Raw genomic sequence first — 21,059 nt, forward strand, 5'->3', positions numbered from 1 at the left:
GGCCATTTGCAGTGGGAGTCCCTCCATTTCTTGCTCAAAGACCCCAGGTGCCTGGCTGGGGGCAGCCTCACGTTGGGAGTGGTGGTTCGGGCCCATCCCCGAGGCAGTCAGGAAATGTCAAGTGGAATCTGGCAGGTGGTGGCTTCCAGCAGTCTCCAGGGCTCCGGTGCCAGGAGAAAGGACGGGGAAATCTACCCTGTCCGGAAGCCACCGTGCCCTCTGCTCCATGCCTCAGGGCTTCTCCCGGAGCCACAATGGCCGTTCTGTGTGACCCTCTCGGAGCTGTGCTTAGAGACATTGAGTGAGCACGCCCTTGGGCTAATTGGATGAGGCCGTGTCTTGGGAGGGGCGTGTGCAGCAGGTGACCAAGTCAGAAGGGTCATTGTGGGGAGGCTGTTATTGTTGCAAAGTGGGCGCAGCCCGGGGCGGGGCGGCCAGCCGGACAGGCCGATTACTATTCACAGCTTCTGGGCTTTAAAAGAGGTGCTTTCCCTGCAGCAACCCAACTCCCGAGCTGCAGCCATGAGGATCCTCGTCACTCTGCTGGTCCTGTTCCTCCTGGGCATCCAGGCCGATCAGGGACCTGAGTGGACCTACTCAGGTAAGCCCCAGCACCCTGCAGTCTCCTTGGCACAGTCTGGCACAGCCTCCTCATGGGCCCCTGCCTGGGGTCTGCTTGGGGCAGTGCTTGGCGACCCGGCTGCACAGCTAGGCTCTGGGAGCGTGGAGATCGAACTGGACATCAGCCTCCTTCGGGAAAGGAAGAAGCTGCTGGTCTGCTCCGCAAAGCCCCGCATGCCTCAGTCTCACTGGGACAGCTTCCTGCCAGCAGTGCCGGCTGCTGTGAGAGCCCACGGGCTGCTCCCCATGGTAAAACCATTTGAGGTTTTCCCAAGTGGAAAGTCAAGAGATTAGGAAGGATTCCCACAGCCTCACAGACAACGCTGTGGGATTAGAAGCGAGAGTTCCCTTAGAAATTCCACGCCAGGCAGTTCATCTACAAGCCGACCACGGCCCGTGTCCCTGCGTGTCCCTTAGGCTCCCAGGACAGCCTTTTAAAACATGACACTTCAAATGCCAGCATTCAGCACTGGTCCTGGCCCATGCGCGGGTCCAAGACAGGACACCCATGGACACGAGGCACCCCTCTTCTTGTGCACTGGACCGTGGCTAGGGACCCACAGGGAGAGGTTCATGGCCACCAGCAGGCCCGCCAGGGTCACTGTGGTCTTGAAACTGCTCCCTGCGGTATCTGTCCCCGCCTCTCACACCCACGGAGTCAGCACACATCTGGGCCAGTGGCACGACCTATTACATCCGAGGCAATGGCACTCAGGGCTTTCAGGGACAGCTCAGAAAGTGCAGTCAACTGAAGGCAGGCCAGGAATGGCCACGGCTGGCCAGCCCCTTCGGCCTCCAGGACCTGCCTCGGATGGCCTGGGATTGGTTCAGAGGTCGAGGGAGGCTTTGAACAGTGCCACTACTGCCCTGCCAGGGCCACATTAGCCTTGGAGAGCACAGTGCCCAGGAATAGCCTTAGAAGGCCTTCCGGGAAGACTCTGAGAATCGTCCGACTAGCATAGGTTCCTGGGGCAAAGCACTGGAACCCAAGAGTGAGCTGTGCTGAAGGCCCTTTGAGTCGCTGAGCCACAAAGAATGGAGAGAAGGTGTCCACTTTCCCACAGGTCACACTTCAAGGAGCTGTGAGAGGCCCTGGCACGCTCACAATCCTGAAAGCAAGATCTGTGCCCACTGTTTAGTGTCCCCTGCAGGCAAGGGGAAAGTGGGTTCTGCCACCGAGTGGGTGAGACCAAAACCCATAGGTGCCTGTGGGTACCTTAAAGGCGGCGAGGGGAGAACAGCAGGGGAAAAAACTCTTCCCCTATTCTCAGACATGGGCTGCGTTGGCAGCAGACACCAGCTGTGGGCACAAGTTGGTACTGCAGCCTGCCCCATGACTAGAGCCCTTGGAGGTGGCTTCGGTGCCCTTTGCCCTCCTCCTGAAGCCCCACCTTGCCTTCTAGAACGTGGGGTTTCCTGCTTGCCAGGCTCTGCTGGTCTCTGGCCAGGTCAGGCAGCCTCTGGAGACGTATTCCGCTTTCTCCCATCCAGAGGGGGCACTGGAAGAGGGGTCCTGGGCCACAGAGTACCCAACCTGCGACGGGTGGAGGCAGTCGCCCATCGACCTGCAGAGGAAGAAGGCTCAGTTCAATCCCCAACTGAAGGCGCTCAACCTGACGGGCTACGATACTGCCTTTGAGAGTCTCTCCATGACCAACAATGGCCACACAGGTAAGGGTGGCCCCTGGCAGACCACACAAGTGGCCAGATGACGCCCACGCCTACTAAGAATGGCAAGCACAGAGTCCCAGAGCCTAGGCCTCAGGTGTGGGTGAGGGGAGGCAGAAAGCAAAAGCAAAGCAGCTGGGATTTCAAGAAGGGGCGTCGGTGGCAGCTTAAACCATGTGCCACCATGGCTGCCTCCCCAAGGTTTCAAAACACAGCCAGGAGTAGCTGGCCTTGGGGCCCTCGCTCCAGGAGGCCCCTGGCCAGCTGGGGAGGCCATACTTTGGCCCTTACAGGATGCCCTCCTGATTCTCCAAGAGTTTGTCTCCTCTGAGCTGTCTGGCAGCACAGCTGGGCAGGGAGTGGGGCAGCTGGGAGTAGAAGGAACCCGCTCAGGGTCACAACCTCTAATGGCTCAAATGGGCCTAGACCCCCAGACATCTGACCGTTAGCCATGGCCTGCTGCACGTCCCATTCTCTCACTTCCACTTGGATTGGGCTAAACTTAACACACAAGTGGATGAAAGTCCCTGAACTTGGTTGTCCCACTTGCGCTGATTGCCCATTACGGGAGCAAGGCCCCTGGCTGCAGCAGGAGGTTGGCTGCACTGTGAGTCACAGCAGCCAAAGCCTCCATGTGGGTCGAGCTCTGCTCTCTGAGGCCTCGAGCAGGTCGCGAGGAGCCCTGCCCGGCCCCTGGTGCGGAGGCACTGGAGTGCTGAGGGAGAGAAATGCAGTTTCCTTGAGCCCCACCTGGACACAGGGTCGGGAGCAGCGAAGCTAAGCAGCTGCTTGTGCCGGGGGTCCAGAAAGAGCAGAGGGCCCTGGGGCTGCTCCCCACAGGGCTGCACTTGCCCCCCCCCCCCAGCAGCCAGAGCCAACTCTCCTGGGGTCTTTCCACACGTGTGTAAGAATCACCCACAGTTGTACTCATTACATTTTAAAAGATTGTTATTGGGTTAGATTCTCACACTTTATTTCAAATACATTTTGTTTACTTGAAAGGCAGAGAGGCCGAGACAGATCTTTCATATCAGTTGACCCCCCTGACCAGGGCTGGACCGGTCTGAAGGCATGAGCCGGGAAGCCCAGCTGGTCTCCCGCACGGGCGGCGTGGGCTGTCACCCGCGGCCTGCTAGGGAGCACGCGTGTGGAGCTGGAATGCGGAGTGGAACTGGGTTCAAACCCGGATGCTCTGACATGGCATGTGGGCATCCCGAGGGGAACGTGACCACTACACCAGATGAAAGACAGAGACAGACACGCAGCACGCAGCCTTTTTAGCTTGGCTTCTCTCAGTGACGAGCATGGGCGTTTCCTCCATGTCGTGTTGTGACCACACAGCTCCTGTCGCCCTAGCACTGAACACTCCTGTCCTGTCTGGAGCTACCACAGTGTATTTTTCCACTCACCTGCTGAAGGTGAATGGATAAATTTGCTTCCAACTTTTTCAAAGCTGCCTTGAGATCTGTGTGTGGGGTTCCATGTGTGGAGAGAGGTCTTCCACTGCTGGCTTAGGGGAGGGGACACTGAGGGTGTCACGGCAGGGCTGTGTGGCAAGAAGATGCTTTGCCACCCACCTGTGTGCCTGGTGGCTGGGCCATCTGTCATCTCCATTGGCAACAGGTTGAGACCTGTTCCCGCTCCTTGCTGGCATCTGGCGCTGTGAGCGTTTGGGATTTGAGCCACGGTAGCGTGTGGTGGCAGCTCGCTGTCACGTGACGCCCAGGACACGTGATCTCAGGCAGTTCTTCATGAACTTGTTTACCATCTTTTAGCTTCTTTGCCAGGCGGCTGAGTAGATATCTTGTCTGCTTTCCAGTAATGTTCATTTTTTAAAAGATTTATTAATTTTTATTGGAAAGGCAAGCTGACAGAAAGAAGGAAAAAGAAAGATCTTCCACCTACTGGTTCATGCTCTAAGTTGATGCAATGGGCAGAGCTAAGCATATCTGAAGTCAGGAGCCAGGGGCTTCTTCTGGGTCTCCCACGTGGGTACAGGGTCCCAAGGCTTTGGCCATCCTCTATTGCTTTTCCAGGCCACAAGCAGGGAGCTGGATGGGAAGTGGAGCTGCTGGGAAATGAACCAGTGCCCATATGGGATCCAAGTGTCTGCAAGTTGAGAATTTGGCTCTGGAGCATCTTGCTGGGCCCAGCGATGTTCACTGTGTTAAGCTTTAGGGATTCTTGGTGTATCTGGTAGTGGTGCTTATGCATTCTCCCTGTGGGTAGTTTGTCTTTTTATTTTCTTGCTGTTGCCTCTGGCAGAATGATTTTTCTGGTTCCAAGGTGGTTAATTTGGAAAGTCATCGCTGGTGGCCAGCGTTGAGGTGGAGTGTGCTAAGTCACTGTCTGTGACACTGGAATTCCACACGAATGCTGGCTCGAATCCTGCTTGTTTCTCACCCACTTCCCTGCTAACAGACCTGGGAAAGCGACAGAAGACAGTCCAAGTCCTTGGAGCCCTGGGCCACATGGCACATCTGGATGGAGTTTCAGACTCCTGGTTTCTTTCTAACCTGGCTCCCGTTGTTGTGGCCATTTGAGGAGTTTAGCAGTGGATAAAAGATATCACTCTCCCTCCCCTCTCTCCAGTCACTTTCTCTTACTGTGCCTTTCAATGGATGCCAATAAATCTAAAGAATCATGCCCACGGTGGGTGTGTGGCACGGAGCTGAATTTGCTTGTGGGGCTGGCTGTGTCCCATCTCGGAGTGACTGCTTTGAGTCTTGGCTGCTCCAGCCCTGCTTATGTGAACCGTGGGAGGCCACAGGTGATGGTTCCAGTGCTTGGCTCCCTGACACCCTGCGGGAGACCCGGGCTGAGTTCCTGGCTTTTGCCCCGTCAATCCTGCATGCTGCAGGCCTCTGGGAAATGAAGTAGCGTGCAGAAGAGCTCCGTGTCTGTCTCTTTGCCTTTGAAATAAGACAGGCAGAAGTGTTACCACCGCACTCAAGATCATCTCCATTTCCTGCAAGGAGTGTTATACCTGTCCATGCTCCCTTCGGGGCTATGAGCTATGGTGGAAGGGACGTTGGGGGAGGGAGTGACTCACACTGCATGTTGCTGTCCAGGGGGGCCCGCATCCTTTGTTGAGAAGTTGTCTCTCCATTGTGTTGTCTTTGCTTTCGGTCAAAGATCAGGTGACTGTTTATACCAGTCTCTCCCGGGCTCGCTCTTCTACTCCGCTGAGCTGTTGATCTATTTCTTTGCTGACACCACCCTGTCTCAGCTACTTCCTTCATAGGAAGACTCCAACTTTGTTTTCTCTTTGTTGTGTTGACTGTTTTGGATTCTCTGCTTCTCCATATTGACGTTGAAATCGGTTTGTTGATATTCAACAATGGAATTGCTTCAAATCTGTAGAAGTTGGGAAAAACCAAAACCAAAACGGTGGCAAGATTAAGTCTTCCTACCTATACACGTGGAATAATCCTTCATTTATTAGTTCTTTGATTTCTTACATTATATCCTTTCATGATATGTTTCATTATATTCATTCATTATAATTCATTATATACTTTTCTCATTCAGGTCTTGTTCATATTTCTTTAGATTTATATATTTTCTTTTTCGACTGCTAATGTTTTAGGTTCAAAATGTTACATATATATATATAATCCATATATATAAAATAAGCTCTACATTAATTTTTTGTGATTTTTTTAAAGGCAGAGTAACAGCGTGAGCATGCCGCTATATTATTATTATTTTCAGTAGAAATAAAATTACATTCAGCAAAAATAAGTCAGAAGTATGAAAAAAACTGAAATCAGAAACATACTTGGATGTCAAGACAAAGTTCCACACATTTTTAAAAAAGATGTTCATTTCTGTCTTTGAAAGAGTAACAGAGAGAGAGACAGAGCTTTTCCATTCGCTGGTTTACTTTCCAAACGGCCACAACGACCTGAGCTGGGCCAGGAGCCTGGAACTCCATCAAGGTCTCAAATGGTGGGTAACAGGGTCTCAAGGACATGGGCCATCTACTTTCCCATACTCATTGGCATGGAGCTGGATTGGAAGTGAAGCAGCAGGGACTTGAACCAGCACCCATGTGGAATGTGTCTTGTAGGCAGCAGCCTCACCTGCTATCTCACAATGGCCATCTTTATTTCTCTAACAAATGTTCACTGACTGCATGGGAGTAGGGAACACTGTGCATGAAGGAGTCAATCCTCAAACAGGCTCCAGTTCAGGATTCTGGAGAGTTATGTATACATCTCTCAAGACCCTGCCCCGGGTTCAGAGGAGGACCTCCGCCCCAGGTCCTAAGCAGCCCAGTGGTTGGACCAGTCCCTCTGTCCTTGCTTGGCAGACAAAGGCTGTTACTATGGATGCCCCATGGCACCTCTAGAGGGTTGGGTAACAGGGAGCAAGAGCCTGGGCCTGAGTTGTACCTGGAACTGGAGCTGCAACTGCAGGTGCAGCATGGGCTGGGGCCTCGGGTTGAGCCTTGGCTCTGGGCTTGGACAGTCTGGACCAAGCGGGCACAAGGCTGCTTCCTGAGCTTGGGACGGGCAATATAGCTACATCAGTTGAGCTTGCTGTTGATACCCTCTGGGGTCATGGGCTTGATGAGGACCTCAGCAAGCTCAGCAGGTGCACTCGTAGCCTTGGCACTGTTGGCATCTTCTCTGGCCAGGCCCTTCTTCTTGCGCTTTTTGAAAAAAATGCACGTTCTTCAGGAATTTTGGGTTCAGCCCCTAAAGAGACTCACATCTTTGTGGTCAGGATTCTTGATTCTGTTCCTGTGCCATTTCCAGGACTGGTTGTGTGTAGTGTGGTTCGAAGACTTGGCCATATCTGAGTCATAATCTGTGGCTCCAGAAGTGACTGGAACCCTAAAGAAGAGGCTGAACAGGTTTTGCTCTCTGGAGTCTGTCGGGGGAGGTGGAGGCTGGCTGTGTCAGAGAGAAAACTCTGCCAGCCACTGATCCAGTCCCCAGATGCCTGTGAGGACCAGGGCTGAGCCAGGCTGGAGGCCTGATCCAGGAGCTCAACCCGAGTCTACCTGACAGGTGGCAGGCACCCAGCTTTTGGGGCTGGGACCTGCTGCTTCCCGGGTGTGCATTAATGAGAAGTGGAACTGGGACTCAAACCTACGCACTCTGAGAGGGGAGCAGGTGTTCCTACCAGACTCTTAACTGCTTTGCTCCATGCCCATCCCCGACCCCTTTTTAAACACTCTTATGTTAACATAACTTTAGACTATGAAAATTATAAATATGCATTCTTTTGCTTCTTCTAATATTCATATCCCATAACCATAATCAATGCTATGGGCCCTGGAAAATCAACATTAAAACATCTCGGTTAGCTCCCAACTTCCGTTAGCGACGTTATTTCCCATTCCCATCCTTCCTGGGACCAGGGTCCAGCCCAAGCCCCCTCCCTGCCTCCTTGTTCTCCAGTCTGTGTCAGGGCCCCGATCTTCCTTTGATTCTCATGGCCTTACACGTTATTGGTTATTTCTGCAGCAGGCAAGTGCTCCGATTCTGTGATTTTCCTGTTGTCACGAGCAACAGGTTAAAGCGCTTTCCCATGCAGGGGAGTAGCCTCCTCTGAAATCTGAGTCCACGTTGAGAATCTCTAGGTTCAACAAGTTGGGGTGGGGGAACAGGTGGTTTGGTCTTACCTTTTTGAAAGCTCTGAATCGCCGGGCTTGGTCTGACGGCCTGTGTGGGCCTGTCCATGGCAGGATCGAGACAGTCTGTCTCCTGGGAACTGTGTTTTGGGGAAGGGTAATTGTCAGGCTCACCCTCCCGGCCCATGTGGTGCTGACCATTCATTTAGGAAGCTCTGGGTTCCACTCCCCAGCTTCTGCCTGCTCTCAATGCAGCTGACTCCGCAGCCCACCTCTGAAACCATCCTCACATTTTCTCTTGCATGTCGATTTCAGGGCTGGCCACATTTCCGGTCCCACAGCACGAGGCACCTGTTCTGCCCAGGCCCTTGCGACTCTCAGTGAGCGGGGTTCCTGTGTTACAGTCCATTGCGTGAGGGATTGAATTATAGCTCCTGCTGTTTTAGGCCACCCAGGGAGGAAGAAGGGGGCACCATCCAGGCATGCCAGCCTGCAGCATGTAGGAAGTAGCTAATTTTTAGGGGCAGCTGTCGTGACTTCAAACAGGAAGCCACGCCTAAAGTACAGGCCCTGCTTATCTCTGCCAAATCTCCAGTTCTACACCACAGATGTCTTCCTTCACCACTCTCCGGTAGCACCACCCATTTTCCCTTTCTGCCTATTTCATTCCCTAGCTTGAGCCAGTGCCATGAACTGCAGGGGTCTGACTGGAGATGTCTCAGTAGAGAGACAGCAAGTGGAGGCCAGGGCTGAGTGGGGCCTAAACCAGAGGTTTGGAACTCCATCTGGGTCTCTGATATGGGTGGCGGTGACGCAGCTCCTTGGGCCATCTCCTACTGCCTGCCAACATGTGTTCCTGCAGGAGACGGAGACAGAGAGCAGAGCTGGGATTGAACCCAGATCCTCCCATACAGGATCTAGCAGCACCAAATGCCTCCCCTGGTCTCTTTGTCTTCTGAGGACTCTTGAGCTGTAGCAGAGTGACCATCACCTTGTCCAAGATGGGAATCTAGAAGCTCAGTGCTCAGCCTGCTCCGTTCCTGATGGATGAACACCTGACTTGGAGCAAGTCTCCCACCTGCCAGGGTCAGCTTCCTGTCGCTGTCCAGCAGTGATGCTCTCTTGCACTGGAGTAGAGCTGACTGTCGGACTCATTCCTCAAGGCTACGTGGGGCAAGGACTGTGACTGTATTACCAAGAAGGTAGCCATCTCAACTTGGCCATCAAACAGTCTCACTTTCTATTCCCAAAGGAGAATTTTAAACTTGGCCAGATACGGAGAGTAGAAGTCTGTTTTCGTGACTACTAGCCTTCCCTTTCCCCAGGACCAATAACCTGGACATCCACCCCAGAAGTGGCACCTGCCCCAATCTGGCTTACTCAGAGCCTGTCCTCTGTCCTGTAGCCTGTGCGTCTGTTCTCCTGTTCTCCCAGGGTGACCCATCTGCAGGACTGGCTCACCCTGGTTGCAGGCAGGGCGTAGTGAGGAGGGCCTTTATCTAACTGTGGATCTGACACATCCTGCTTCCTGTCTTGCACTCTCTCCTCCAGTGCAGATCAGCCTGTCCCCGTCCATGAGCATGACGACTTCCGACGGCACCGAGTACATAGCCAAGCAGATGCACTTCCACTGGGGCGGCGCCTCTGCCGAGGTCGGCGGCTCGGAGCACACCGTCGACGGGATCAGGCGTGTGATCGAGGTAGTGAGGACCCCAACAGGGCCTCTTTCCTTTCAACCCCACAGGCACGCTGTTACTACAGCAGCCAGAGGGCTTTGTGCGGTAGTGACAGTTCAGTTGCTGCGAGGTACAGTGTGTTCTCATTCACTCAACAGCTACTGGTGGATTACTAATTCACGCAAGGAGCACAGGAGGGGTCTCTGTCCAGGTCCTGCTAGAAGGAGTTTGCAGCCCAGCAGGGAGGACACTGTCCTGTATCTCAGCTGTTAGGCTTATGGTTGCCTCTTGGGTCTGGGTCCATCCTTAGGATGACCATAGCTTTGCAATAGGCTCTTGGGGCGACGGGTGTTCATGCACAGCTTTCTCCCCAGCCCCAGGCTTCAGCAGCACTGTATCCTCAGGTGATCTCCATGGTCTCTGTCCACTTGTCTGCTTGCAGGGAAGTGGGCCAGGGCAATGCCCTTGGGCCCCATTCTTCTCACAAGCCCACTCTTAGCCTTCCCATTGTTGGAGAAGTATCTGGTATTGAAAGAAGGGATCTGCAGCCCAGCTGGAAGGAGATGTTCTCAGGATTGTTCAGGGCAATTGGAGATCCCAGACAAAGCACTGTTCCTTTATACATTCTCTGATCATCTTAAGCAGTTGAAGTCTATAGGAAACATTCTTGACTTACGTGGTTTTGTCCTCACAGGTCCATGTTGTTCACTACAATTCTAAATACGACAGCTATGACAGAGCCCAGACAGAACCAGATGGCTTGGCTGTGATAGCAGCCTTCATCGAGGTATGTGTCTTGGGAAGTAGAGGGACGTACAAAGCGTTAGGTCTAGACGGAGGGCCTTTCTGTTGTCTCCCTTCTTCCTCGGAGAGCCTGACTTCCTGGCAGACTGGCCCATTTTGTAGTCATTGCACTCCTCCTATGGCGTCTACGTTAGGGACCGGGGAAACTTTGTGATTTAAAAGACCTGGAGTCACAGAGGGGCTGATGGGACACAACTTATCTGAAGGGCAAAAAGAAACTCCAACTTAGACATAGAAACCTTGGCAAATGCAACAAAGACCACAGGCTGGATGCAGAGCCGGAAGGCTGGGGCAGTCACAGAAATGACTGCAAAAGACCACCATAGCATGTCCGAAGTGTTAAAGGAAAAAACATGATAACAACGGCCCAAATAGGGACTCTCAGTAGAGGAGTAGAAACTAAAAACGCATAGATGGAAAGGCTAGAGTTGAAAAGTACAATAACTAAAATGAAAAAAGAATCTTTCGATGAGCAGAGTGTAGATGAGAGGCGATGGAAGACTCAATACAGCGGAAGAACAAGGGAACTGGGAGGAGAGGAGAGCCTTGCAGACCCAGCGGAAGAGCAAGGAGACTGGGAGGAGAGGAGAGCCTTGCAGACCCAGCGGAAGAGCAAGGAGACTGGGAGGAGAGGAGAGCCTTGCAGACCCAGCGGAAGAGCAAGCATGCCAACAGAGAGCTAACGAGCGTCCCAGAAGGAGAGCAGAGAAAGTGGCAGGCCAGATGTTTAAAGAAACAATGGCCTACACCTTCTCAAATTTGATGAAAAACATCCACTTACTAATCCAAGAAATCGAACAAACTCCAAGTCTGATAAGAACCCAGACGCATAAAAATCAAACTAATGAAAGCAACAAGAGAAAGAAGATTCCTTTGCTGTAGGGGATGACACTTTGTGAACACATACGAGAGGGCGGTGGGACAGCTGCTGGTGGATTTCTCCATCATCAGAAGTCAGAGAACGACCGTCCGCTACGAGTTCTGTGTCTGCTTGAGCCAGCCTTCCAGAGGCGCGATACAGGCAGTACCCAATCAACAAGAACTGAGGAAACTGCTGGGAGAGCCAGCTTGCAAGAAATAGAAAGGAATTCACATTCTTTGGCTGAAAGGATGAGAAATTAGGGTGCCCTCAAATCCTAAAAAAATCACTAAAAATGGTTAAGTAGCACCCTGAAGGTATTTACTTAACGTAAGAGTAGGCGGAAGATGGGGGATGTACAGAAAACGAAGTGTGCGCAGCGTTCACCAAGGTAGAAAATCCAGAATCTGCAGGGTAAGGAGCAACTGGGTCCACACCAGTGAAGAGATCTGCTCAGATAGAGCCTTCCCACCAAAAGCTGCCTGTCTGACTTCTGCAAGTTCCCGTGAAGAGGCGGCTCCAGCCAGGGGTGGTATGGTGATGAGAGGGCTTCGCCTTGGAAAAAGGTGAAGGAGGGAGCCGTGAGGCTATACTTCCTTTGTCGTGGAGCACCTGCTCGTGGCCACCACTGCCCAGGACGAGCCCCTGGGGGTCCTGCCCGTGGCCACCACTGCCCAGGACGAGCGCCTGGGGGTCCTGCGCATGGCCACCACTGCCCAGGACGAGCGCCTGGGGGTCCTGCCCATGGCCACCACTGCCCAGGACGAGCAGCTGGGGGGTCCTGCCCGTGGCCACTACTGTGCAGGACGAGCACCTGGGGGGTCCTGCCCGTGGCCACCACTGCCCAGGACGAGCAGCTGGGGGTCCCATTGGCTGTGATTTTCTGGGAGCCCCCTCCGTTGGAGCTGCTATAGCTCGCAGATGGGAGTCTCCCTGCAGCGGGGAGCCCAGGCAAACTGTGAGAACGGCCCAAGGGTCTCTACCCAGTGCCGCGGCAGGGGTCGGGGGCTGGGCTGCCTCCCACCTGTGCCCTGGGCTCTGCTCATTCAGGTTAAAAACCAAGCAGCTGGTACAGCAGCGATGGCTTTGGAGTCCCTCCTCCACTTGGTAATGCCTGGGTCTCTTTCGCAGATCAATGAGTACGCTGAAAATACCTATTATAGCCAGTTTATTTCTCGCCTGTCCGAAATCAAGCATCCAGGTAAGCCAGGAGGGGGAGCTGATGTTGAGGGCAGAGTGGGGCTGGCGCTACACAGCAGAAGGGGTTGCTGCTGGGGAGGGCTGCCAGGAAGCCCATCCCTGCCTGTGCGGGGTCACTTGTTCCAGTGACCACTGCTCAGACAGCATCTCCCCAGTGGTGCTCTGCTCATGAACTCAACTTGTTAAGCCCCAGTGGCTCCAGTGTCCCTGCGATGTCCTCACAGCAGGTGCAGAGAAAGAGTGAGAGAGAGAGAGAGCCAGTCCAGTCCCAAGCTGGGGTGGATCTCAAGAGTGAGTTGAGTCTGGCCACCCTGCGTGGACACATGGACATTTGGGCTTGGCTTCTGTCCCCTCACCTGCACTCATGGGTGGCTCAGGCCAGGGGCACTTGCTTGGAAGCCTCGGGCTGTGTCACTCATTTCTGTCTTTGTCCTGAACCTGTTGTCTGACGCTGGTGGCGGTAACGGTGACAGCCACACATGTAGAGCTTCCCAGGTGGGGGCTGAGTGCCAGCCTTTTCCAACTTCAGTGACACTAATGTTAATAATTCTGATAACCCACTACCAGTGGACCAGCCAAGTGCCAGCCTTTTATCCCATCCAAGTACTAACCAGGCCCCACCCTGCTCAGCTTCCGAGATCAGAAGAGATCGGGCACTTTCAGGGTGGTATGGCCGTAGACAAGTGCCAGCCTTTTCATAGACTCTCTCTTCCCTGCCTTCCAGACCAGGGGAGGGGTCTGGGGTGAGCATGGGGGCCAAGAGGAGGGGTCTGCAGTCCCTGCTCGGGACCACAGCTGCTTCCGTGACCCTGGGCTCAGCCAGGAGCTTGGACCATGCTGAGGTCTGAGCAGGGCTGGCTTCCCGCAGGAGGCAGCCCCAGCTGACAGCCCCTCGCCTCCCGCCCGCGAATAGGAGACGTCACCAGCATGGAGAACCTCAACGTGCGGAACATGCTGCCAGAGGACACGTCCCAGTACTACACCTACCTGGGCTCCCTCACCACGCCGCCCTGCTCCGAGAACGTCCTGTGGTTCGTGCTGGCAAACCCCGTCTTCCTCTCCAGGGTCCAGGTAATAGCGCGGGCCAAGTTCCTGCTTTCGATGGCCTGGTTAGCAAGCACACAGCCCTGGGTCCTGTGTGCACAAGACAACTGTGCCCCGCTGGGGGAGCCGCAGTAGCCCTCCCAGGGCTGTGGCAGAGACGGGAAACTGCCCGTTGGGGAATCTGAGGGAGCCTCGTTAGTGCAGCAGCAGTGGGAGTCCCCGGGCCATGGGGGAGCTGCCTTTGCCTGGGCTGAGCCACCGTGCGGTTCTCTGTACATGTGGCCATGTCCATGTCCCCTGGGCAGGGGGGTCGTGTCCCCCAGCAGGGCAAGGCCCGTTCACCAAACATTGCTGAGGTTTTGAGACAAAACTGATATTTTCCCTTTGTTCTTTTTTTTTTAAAATTTTACTTCTTTTTATTATTATCATTTCATGATACAGTTCCATAGCCCTGGGATTTCCTTATTCCCTCCCCAATTCCCATCCCGTTCACTGAGTTCCCTAAATCATTACTATAGTATAGTTCATACACAGTCATATGTCCGGCATTGCAGGCATGGACAATGGCAGAGAGTCCAGCATCCTACGGTCAAGATACAGTAAACAGTTTCATTGGGAGTCCATCTTTGTCTGGATGCATACTGCATTGTATCCTCACATCTGATATGATAGTCTCCATTACACAGTTACTGTACATCCCCTTAAATGAAAAGCCACAATCCTTTGTTCTTTTATATATATATATATAAAAGATTTGTTTATTCATTTGAAAGAGTCAAAGGGAGAGAGAGATCTTTCATCCGCAGGCTCAAGCCCCAAATGGTCCCAACAACCGGGCCAGGGCAGAGGCTGAAGCCAGGAGTTCACGCTAGCAAAGCGGAGCAGCCGGGACTTGAACTAACACTCAGGTAGGCTGCTGGAGTCACAGGTGGCAGCTTGACTCGCTGTGCCACAGTTTTTGAGTAACATCCTTCCTGAGAAGCGCATGTTTTTCTTAGTTTCCATGCCCTTCCTCCAGGAAGAGAAGGAAAAAGCCTTGACACTAGGACACGGGGACACGCAAAAACTGTGCAGACTGGGCTATTGGGTGCCCGGACACCGGGCAAAATCAAATGAGAATCCTGTCTGGAAAAGCCCAGCTTCATTGCAAATTCAGGACAGTTCCCACAGGAAATGAACTCATTAAAAACAAATCACAAAACACAAAAGAAAACAAGACACTGTGAGTGAGAACCAGCAGAGTCCAGAGAGTGGAGTTTCCGGGTAGCTAAAATGTACACAGAAAGAGGGGGGTTGAATATGAGGAAAGAGGAACTGGCATTGTGGGGTAGTGGGCAAAGCCATCGCTTGGGCATCGGTTCGAACCCTGGCTGCTCCACTTCTGACCCAGCTCCCTGCTAATGGTGTGGGAACGCAGCAGCAGATGGCCCAAGTATTGGGGCTCCTGCATCCATGTGGGAGACCCCAAGGAAACACTGGGCTTTGTTGGTGCCTAGGGTGTGAGTCACCTTTCTGTCTGTCCCTCCCTCTCTCTGTAGCTCTTTCAAATGAGTAAATACATGAATAATCTTGAAAAAAGGAAAGATGAAAAACTATAAAAATGACCAGACTTGAAAAAATAAAATCAAATGCAACTTATAGAAACGAAGAAATAGAAGTTGCAATTGGCCATTCCGCTATGTTAGCTACAGTCCAACAGAATTCATAAAGCGGAGGGCAGAGTTGAGAAAATTATCTAGCGTGTGGCACAAGGAGAAACAGAGATGCAAATATGAAAAAATAAGTGAAGAGGTGGACTGGCAGGGTAGTGTAAAGCCAGCACTTGCAGGGCAGGGTCCCATGTGGGTGCTGCTTGGCGTCCCGGCTGCTCCACTTCTCATCCACTTCCCTGCCAACATACCTGGGAACGCAGCAGAAGATGGTCCAAGTGCCTAGGTCCTCACCACCCACCTGGAGACCTGCAGGAGGCTCCCGGCGTCTGGCTTTGCCCTAGCCCGGTGTTGGTCACTGCAGACATCTGGGGAAAGAACCAACAGGTAGAAAATCTCTCTGACTTTCAAAAATGAACAATTTTTCCTTTCTTCTTCTTCTCCTTTTTTTTTTCTTTTAATAATCTTACTTAGTTGATTAGGGTACAAAGGAACGATTTTTTTTTAAAGGAAGAATTAAAGAGCCACAGAGACAGAGAGGAAAGGATTTACAGATATCTAATTAGAATTCTGGAAGAGGCACAGAATAGGAAGCAGGCACAACTTGAAAAAATATTAACTGGCCATTTTCCAAAAGAGTTGGAAGATCCTAAGTCACATATCTGAGCATCTCAGTGAGTCATTTAAAATAAGACAAAAAGACGGCTGTGTGGCACTGGGGTGAAAGTCGCCACCTGAGCTGGCCACATCCAGCTGGACAGTTTAGTCCTGGGTTTGTCCTGGATGTGCCTCCTCCAAACCAGTTCCTGCTGGTACTGTACCGTCTCGGGGGTGGCAGGTGACACTCCACCTGTGTCACTGTCGCTCCTGTGGGAGACCCGGATGAAGTTCCTGGCCCCTGCTCCAGCCTGGCCCAGCCCTGGCTTGAAGCAAACTTGGGGAGTCCATTTGTGTCTCTTTCAAATAAAAAGAAAATTTGTGAAAAGGCTTATTAAAGCCAAACAATCCTGTGCTGGACACATCACACTGAAATCGTTAGCATCAATGACAAGGAGAAGATTTTAAAAACTCAGCCCAAGAAAATAAAGAGATTAGCTGTACCAGTGGACCAAGAGCCGCAAAGGAAGAGAAGGCAACCACGACCCACTGCCACAGTGCCAGGGACCCAAAGTCCCAGCCAGAACTGCTCACGCAGCAAGTTGGGCCGTCCTCTGCTGCTTTCCCAGGGCATAAGCAGGGAGCTGGACGGGAAGTGGAGCAGCCAGGACATGAACTGGTGCCCATATGGGTTGCCAGTGTTTGCAAGGTGGAGGATTAGCCAATTAAGCCATCGTGCCAGGCTCTTTGCTTTGTACTAGCAGCCAAATGCTCGTAGCCAAGGTGAAGGGAGACTGTGGAGACGCGCGTGGGAATGGCTGGGAGGATGCGCTGTGGAAGGAACACCTCCCACCGCAGCCAGAGCTCCTCCCACCGCAGCCAGAGCTCCTCCCACCGCAGCCAGAGCTCCTCCCACCGCAGCCAGCGCTCCTCCCACCGCAGCCAGAGCTCCTCCCACCCCTTCGCAGGGCTCTCGGTGCCAGCTCCTTGACGGGGACCAGGCAGCTTTTCCCCTCTGCCATCTCACTTCCTGTTGCCTGCAGGTGTGGAAGATAGAGAACTCCTTACTGAATCACCAGAATCATACCGTTCAGAACACTTACCGCAGGACCCAGAAGCTGAACGACAGGGTCGTGGAAGCCAGCTTCCCGTACCGCTCCGAGCAAGGTGAGTGACGTCAACTCTTGCTTATTTTTAGCAGTTTGTCCTCCTCCCTCTTCTGGGTGGACATGGCCCTTCCGGAAATAGTAAGGGAAGGAGAATTGTCAAAACAGCCAGAGGCTCAGCTAGACCGAACGGGGTGGGCTGGCCAGAGGTTGGTGACTTAGTTCAGGACAGGCAGCGATGCCACTGAGCAGAGCAGAGACGATGGCAAGACAATGGCACGACTTCTCGTCTCCCTGGTCTTGGCTAGAACAGAGACGGAAGCCCGAGAAGGGCTCAAACCGACCCGGACAGGCCCAACTCGGGGGTTTCCTGCACACCTTCCCTCTTCATCTGGATTCCAAGCCCCACTCCCCGTCCTAGCGGGCAGGGTTAGCTAAGATGCCTCTGCTCACTGCTGGTGCTCAGCAGCCAAGCACCACCGATGGAGGCTTTGCAGTTGGGCAGGAAAAGCCATTTTGCACTGGTCAGATACTGCTGTCTAGCCTGCCGGCTGACTCAGGTGGAGATGCCTCCTCCAACATCAGGTGCTGAGGCTCCATTATAGCTCTGGCTACCAATCCCAGCTGCCTGGCAACGCAGGCCCTGGGGGGACAGTGGCATTGGCTCAAGGAAAGCCTGGACTGAGTCTCCAGCCTCAGGCTCCGGCCTGACCCTCTTCTGGCCACTGTGGGCATTTGGGAAGTGCCCCAGCAGGTCAAAGTGCACACTCTCTTTCTCTTTAATACACAGAAAGCATTGTTGCTGCATAGGATCAGGTGCCAGCCATGTTCCTAGCTCACCTCACTTCTGCAGTGCTCAGAAAGGAGACTCCATGCAACCCACCCACCTTTCGTCTGCCGCTCTGCAGAGCTGTGGCAAACTGCACGCATGCTGGGTGTGTTGTCTGCGACCCTCTGCTCTGTTAGCCAGATCTAATGCTGGAATGCTGTCCAGCAGGACAGAGCCAGCCTCCATCAGTGTGACTCCATCTCTTCATGTGCCTTCCAAGACTTGTACTTCATACTTCCTCCCCTGTGTCCCCCCCAGAAAGGCCCATTTGTCATTTTCTTCCTAGATTTCCTTCCTGGTTCATTCACTGCTACTTCCCTCCAATGCATGCCAACAGCAAAAAACCTGTCAGCAGCTCTGGTGGACAGGGCAGAGATGCCCTGCGCCCCCACCCCACAGCAGCCACTGCAACCGCTGCTTTTTCCCAAGGGCTGGCGTCTCCCGTCACGCAGGAGCGGTTCTTGGCAAAGTGGCCAAAGGGCTGCCAGACCCACAGATCCGTCTCCCTGTTCTTACTGCTGCCACGTTCCTTTCCCCCCTGATGGCATGCTATTCTCTTGCAGCAGCCACCAACAGGTGCCCTCTGTGCTGGGGAGTGCCCCCGTGTGTCCTCAGATGCTGTCGGGCCCCCACGGTCCCGAGCGCCCTGTGTGGCGTCGTGGTGGAAACTCATGGTTTAGGCTGGCTCCGCTCCCAGGAGGCAGCTGGGAGGGGGCACCTCTTCTCTCCCTGCCAAGCCAGGGTTCTAAGTTATGGCCCTCCCCTTGTGTTCTGGCAACAGAGAAGTGTGTGCCAGCTGGGTTTCCTCAAACCGAGCTCCCGTGCAGCGATTGGTTGCAGGCAGCCTGGGGGCGTGACTTAGGCTGTCTCACCGTTCTGCAGAATTCCGCCCCAGCTGGGTAGAGGCAGTCAGCTCAGCGATGATGAATGATCTGAGGAACCAAGGTCAACTACAAAAACAAGACACAGGCCAGGGACGAACCTCCCATAAGGCTTCTTTTCATCAGAAAAGCCTCCATGTGGCTGCCCGGTAGGACAGCGGACCTCACTTGAGAATCCCAGGTCTGAGAGCAGAGCACTCCTCCCACGGCGCCCCAAATCAGCCGCGGTGCAGGTGCTGCCCGGTGGGGTCACAGAGCCCGCCCTCCCATGCCCCGGTGGCCAGACGTGTGTGCCCGCCCTGCTGTCTGTCCCACATGGCACCCCTCTTCTGTGTCTCAAACTTCTCTGACCACTTCTTACAGCGCTTGTCTCATACCCTGAGTTCCAGTTCCATCTGTCGTCAGTTAACAGAAAGCTTGAGGCCTTGAGAAAATCTTTGAAACCCAGGAAAGCTAAGACCATGCTGGACTGTTTGGATTGTGGCCCTGGGAGGAAGAGGGGGCCCCGCCCGCCGCCTCCCCCTGCTGGATTCTGGGAAATCCTGTAAGTCTGGCTGGTGTGAGTCCTGTAAATCTACGCTGTGAGCACCTGCTGATTTCTGATTATCACAGGGAGAATCTTCGTTCATAAAGGGAAGTGATGCAGTTCAAATGATGAGAAGGAGTTTGTATCAGACTCTGCCGATGGAAACTGCTGCCGACAGAAATTCTAAAATCAAGCCCTAGCTAGCTTCCTGCTGAATCACTCACTTTGATCTGTTTAAATTGTAAATCAGCCCAAATGCCTCTTTAGCATTAAAATATAATAAAAATTATTTTTTGAATTAAAAATCTCTTCTCTAGTTCTGCGTACTACTTCAAATATCCTTCTTGGCCCCACCCGGAGGGATACAGGTGGGGGGTCAGAGATTAAGTCAGACAGGACGAATAGGAAAGAGATTCTTGCATGACTTTGCAGGCCAGAAAGCAAGAAACCCAGGGCAGGCACTGTGGTGCTGTGGGTTTTGCCGCAGGACTTCCATAGCTGAGCCCCAGTTTGAGTCCCAGCTGCGCTGCTTCTGATCCAGGTCCCTGCTATCATGCCTGGGAAAGCAGTGAAAGATGGCCCAAGTGCCTGGGGTCCCTGTCACCCACGGGGGTGGGGACCAGGATAGAGCTCTGGGTTCCTGCTGGGGGAGTGAACCAGCGGATGGAAGATCTCCCCTCCCTCCCTCCGTCTCTCTCTCTCTCTCTCTCTCTCTCTCGTTGTGTGTGTGTGTGTGTGTGTGTGTGTGTGTGTGTGTGTGAATCCTTCAAATAAAAACAGATTAAAAAGGAAACAGGATGCCTGCCTAGGCTGAAAGTGAGTCACCCAGACACGGGGACCCCTCCAAGGGGCTGCTGGGGCATGTACTATCAGAGACACTGCCAAGGGTCCAGCCACTGCACACACCGGAAGACGCCTGCAGGCACCTGGCCACCTTCACAGACGTGGACGGAAAGTCTCGGCCAGCCGTGCAGGCGCCGGGGAGCGAGCGTTGGTCTGCGAGGCGGCAGAGAAGACTCAGGTGTGACTTCCTCTCTGCGCGGATTCCAGAGTCATCTCCGAAGCGGCTGCTTCCGTGACAAGTGACCAGGGCCTACAACAGGAACTTCACAGCGCTGCATACCGGACAGCTGAAACCAGGGTGTTGGCAGGGCCCAACTCCTGCTGAAGCTGTTGGGGGTCTTTCCTGCTGTTCCCAGCTCCTGGTGATTCGGGGTGCTCCTGGGCTTGTGGCTGCATCACTCCATTCTGCCTCTTGCTCCCCACGGGTCCCGCCCCTCTCCCTCTGCCTCTTTCTGGCACCTGGCACTGGGTTTGAGGCCTTGGTGCTGATGCTGGTAACCACATCTCATAACCTTTATTATGTCCAAGAGGATCTATCTCCGTCCTTCCTACCTTCAAATAGGATCACGTCCACAGGTTTTGAAGGTGGACACAGCCTTGGGGAGGCCACTGAGAATAACTTCAAACAGCTGTGGGCTGGTTAGAACTAAAAGAACAGCTAAGTTCAATTTGGTGCAAAGGTTTGAAATACACGCATAGTCCTGCCCCTCCCTATCAAATACAACCCCTGTGTACGTTTTGCAGATTCCTCAGTTGACGAGGACAGTTCTTCGTGGAGGACTCCGGCTAGCATGTCCAGAAGGGCTTACGGTGGAGCCTCAAAGAGAGCAGACGCACAGGGTGGCAGTCGCGGGGCCCGAGGACCATCAGCACTTGAAGACAGTGGTTTGGGTTGTAAGCAGACAGGCAGTTGCTGGGTCACGGCTGCCAGGAGCAACGCAGTCTAGGCACCCAGCATGGTGGCAGGTTGGCCTTGCAGCACAGTTGAGGCCGTTGTATAAACCAAGGGCAGTGCAGGAAGGCAGTGTTCCTGTTGTGTCACATGCCTCCCTGGCTTGGTTGGCAATGGAGAGTCACATGCATGATAAAGGGGGACTCTTTGTCTCCACCAAGTGGCGATGCAGAAAAGTGCAAGGGCCATTGTCTGTGGCTCCCGTGAGCCAGCCACAGTG

General features: G+C 53.5%; 1 protein-coding gene across 1 annotated transcript; it reads left to right on the forward strand.

The window, feature by feature from the left end:
• Positions 1-522: 522 nt before the first annotated feature.
• On the forward strand, positions 523-19,066 carry CA6 (carbonic anhydrase 6). Its single transcript, XM_040987657.1, has 8 exons — positions 523-601; positions 2,113-2,292; positions 9,425-9,573; positions 10,244-10,336; positions 12,344-12,413; positions 13,326-13,483; positions 16,746-16,869; positions 18,882-19,066. The coding sequence occupies exons 1-8, from the start codon at positions 523-525 to the stop codon at positions 19,064-19,066; spliced, it is 1,038 nt and encodes a 345-aa protein (XP_040843591.1).
• The last annotated feature ends 1,993 nt before the right edge of the window (positions 19,067-21,059 follow it).

This window comes from Ochotona curzoniae, unplaced genomic scaffold (genome assembly GCF_017591425.1).
Source record: "Ochotona curzoniae isolate NIBS_2020 unplaced genomic scaffold, NIBS_Ocur_1.0 contig_4792, whole genome shotgun sequence".
NCBI lineage: Eukaryota > Metazoa > Chordata > Mammalia > Lagomorpha > Ochotonidae > Ochotona > Ochotona curzoniae.

Coding starts and splice junctions, on each gene's coding strand:
- CA6 (XM_040987657.1), top strand. CDS start 523: ATGAGGATCCTCGTCACTCTGCTGGTCCTGTTCCTCCTGGGCATCCAG. Junction 12,414..13,325: donor GTCCGAAATCAAGCATCCAG/GTAAGCCAGGAG, acceptor GCCCGCGAATAG/GAGACGTCACCAGCATGGAG. Junction 13,484..16,745: donor TCTTCCTCTCCAGGGTCCAG/GTAATAGCGCGG, acceptor TGTTGCCTGCAG/GTGTGGAAGATAGAGAACTC.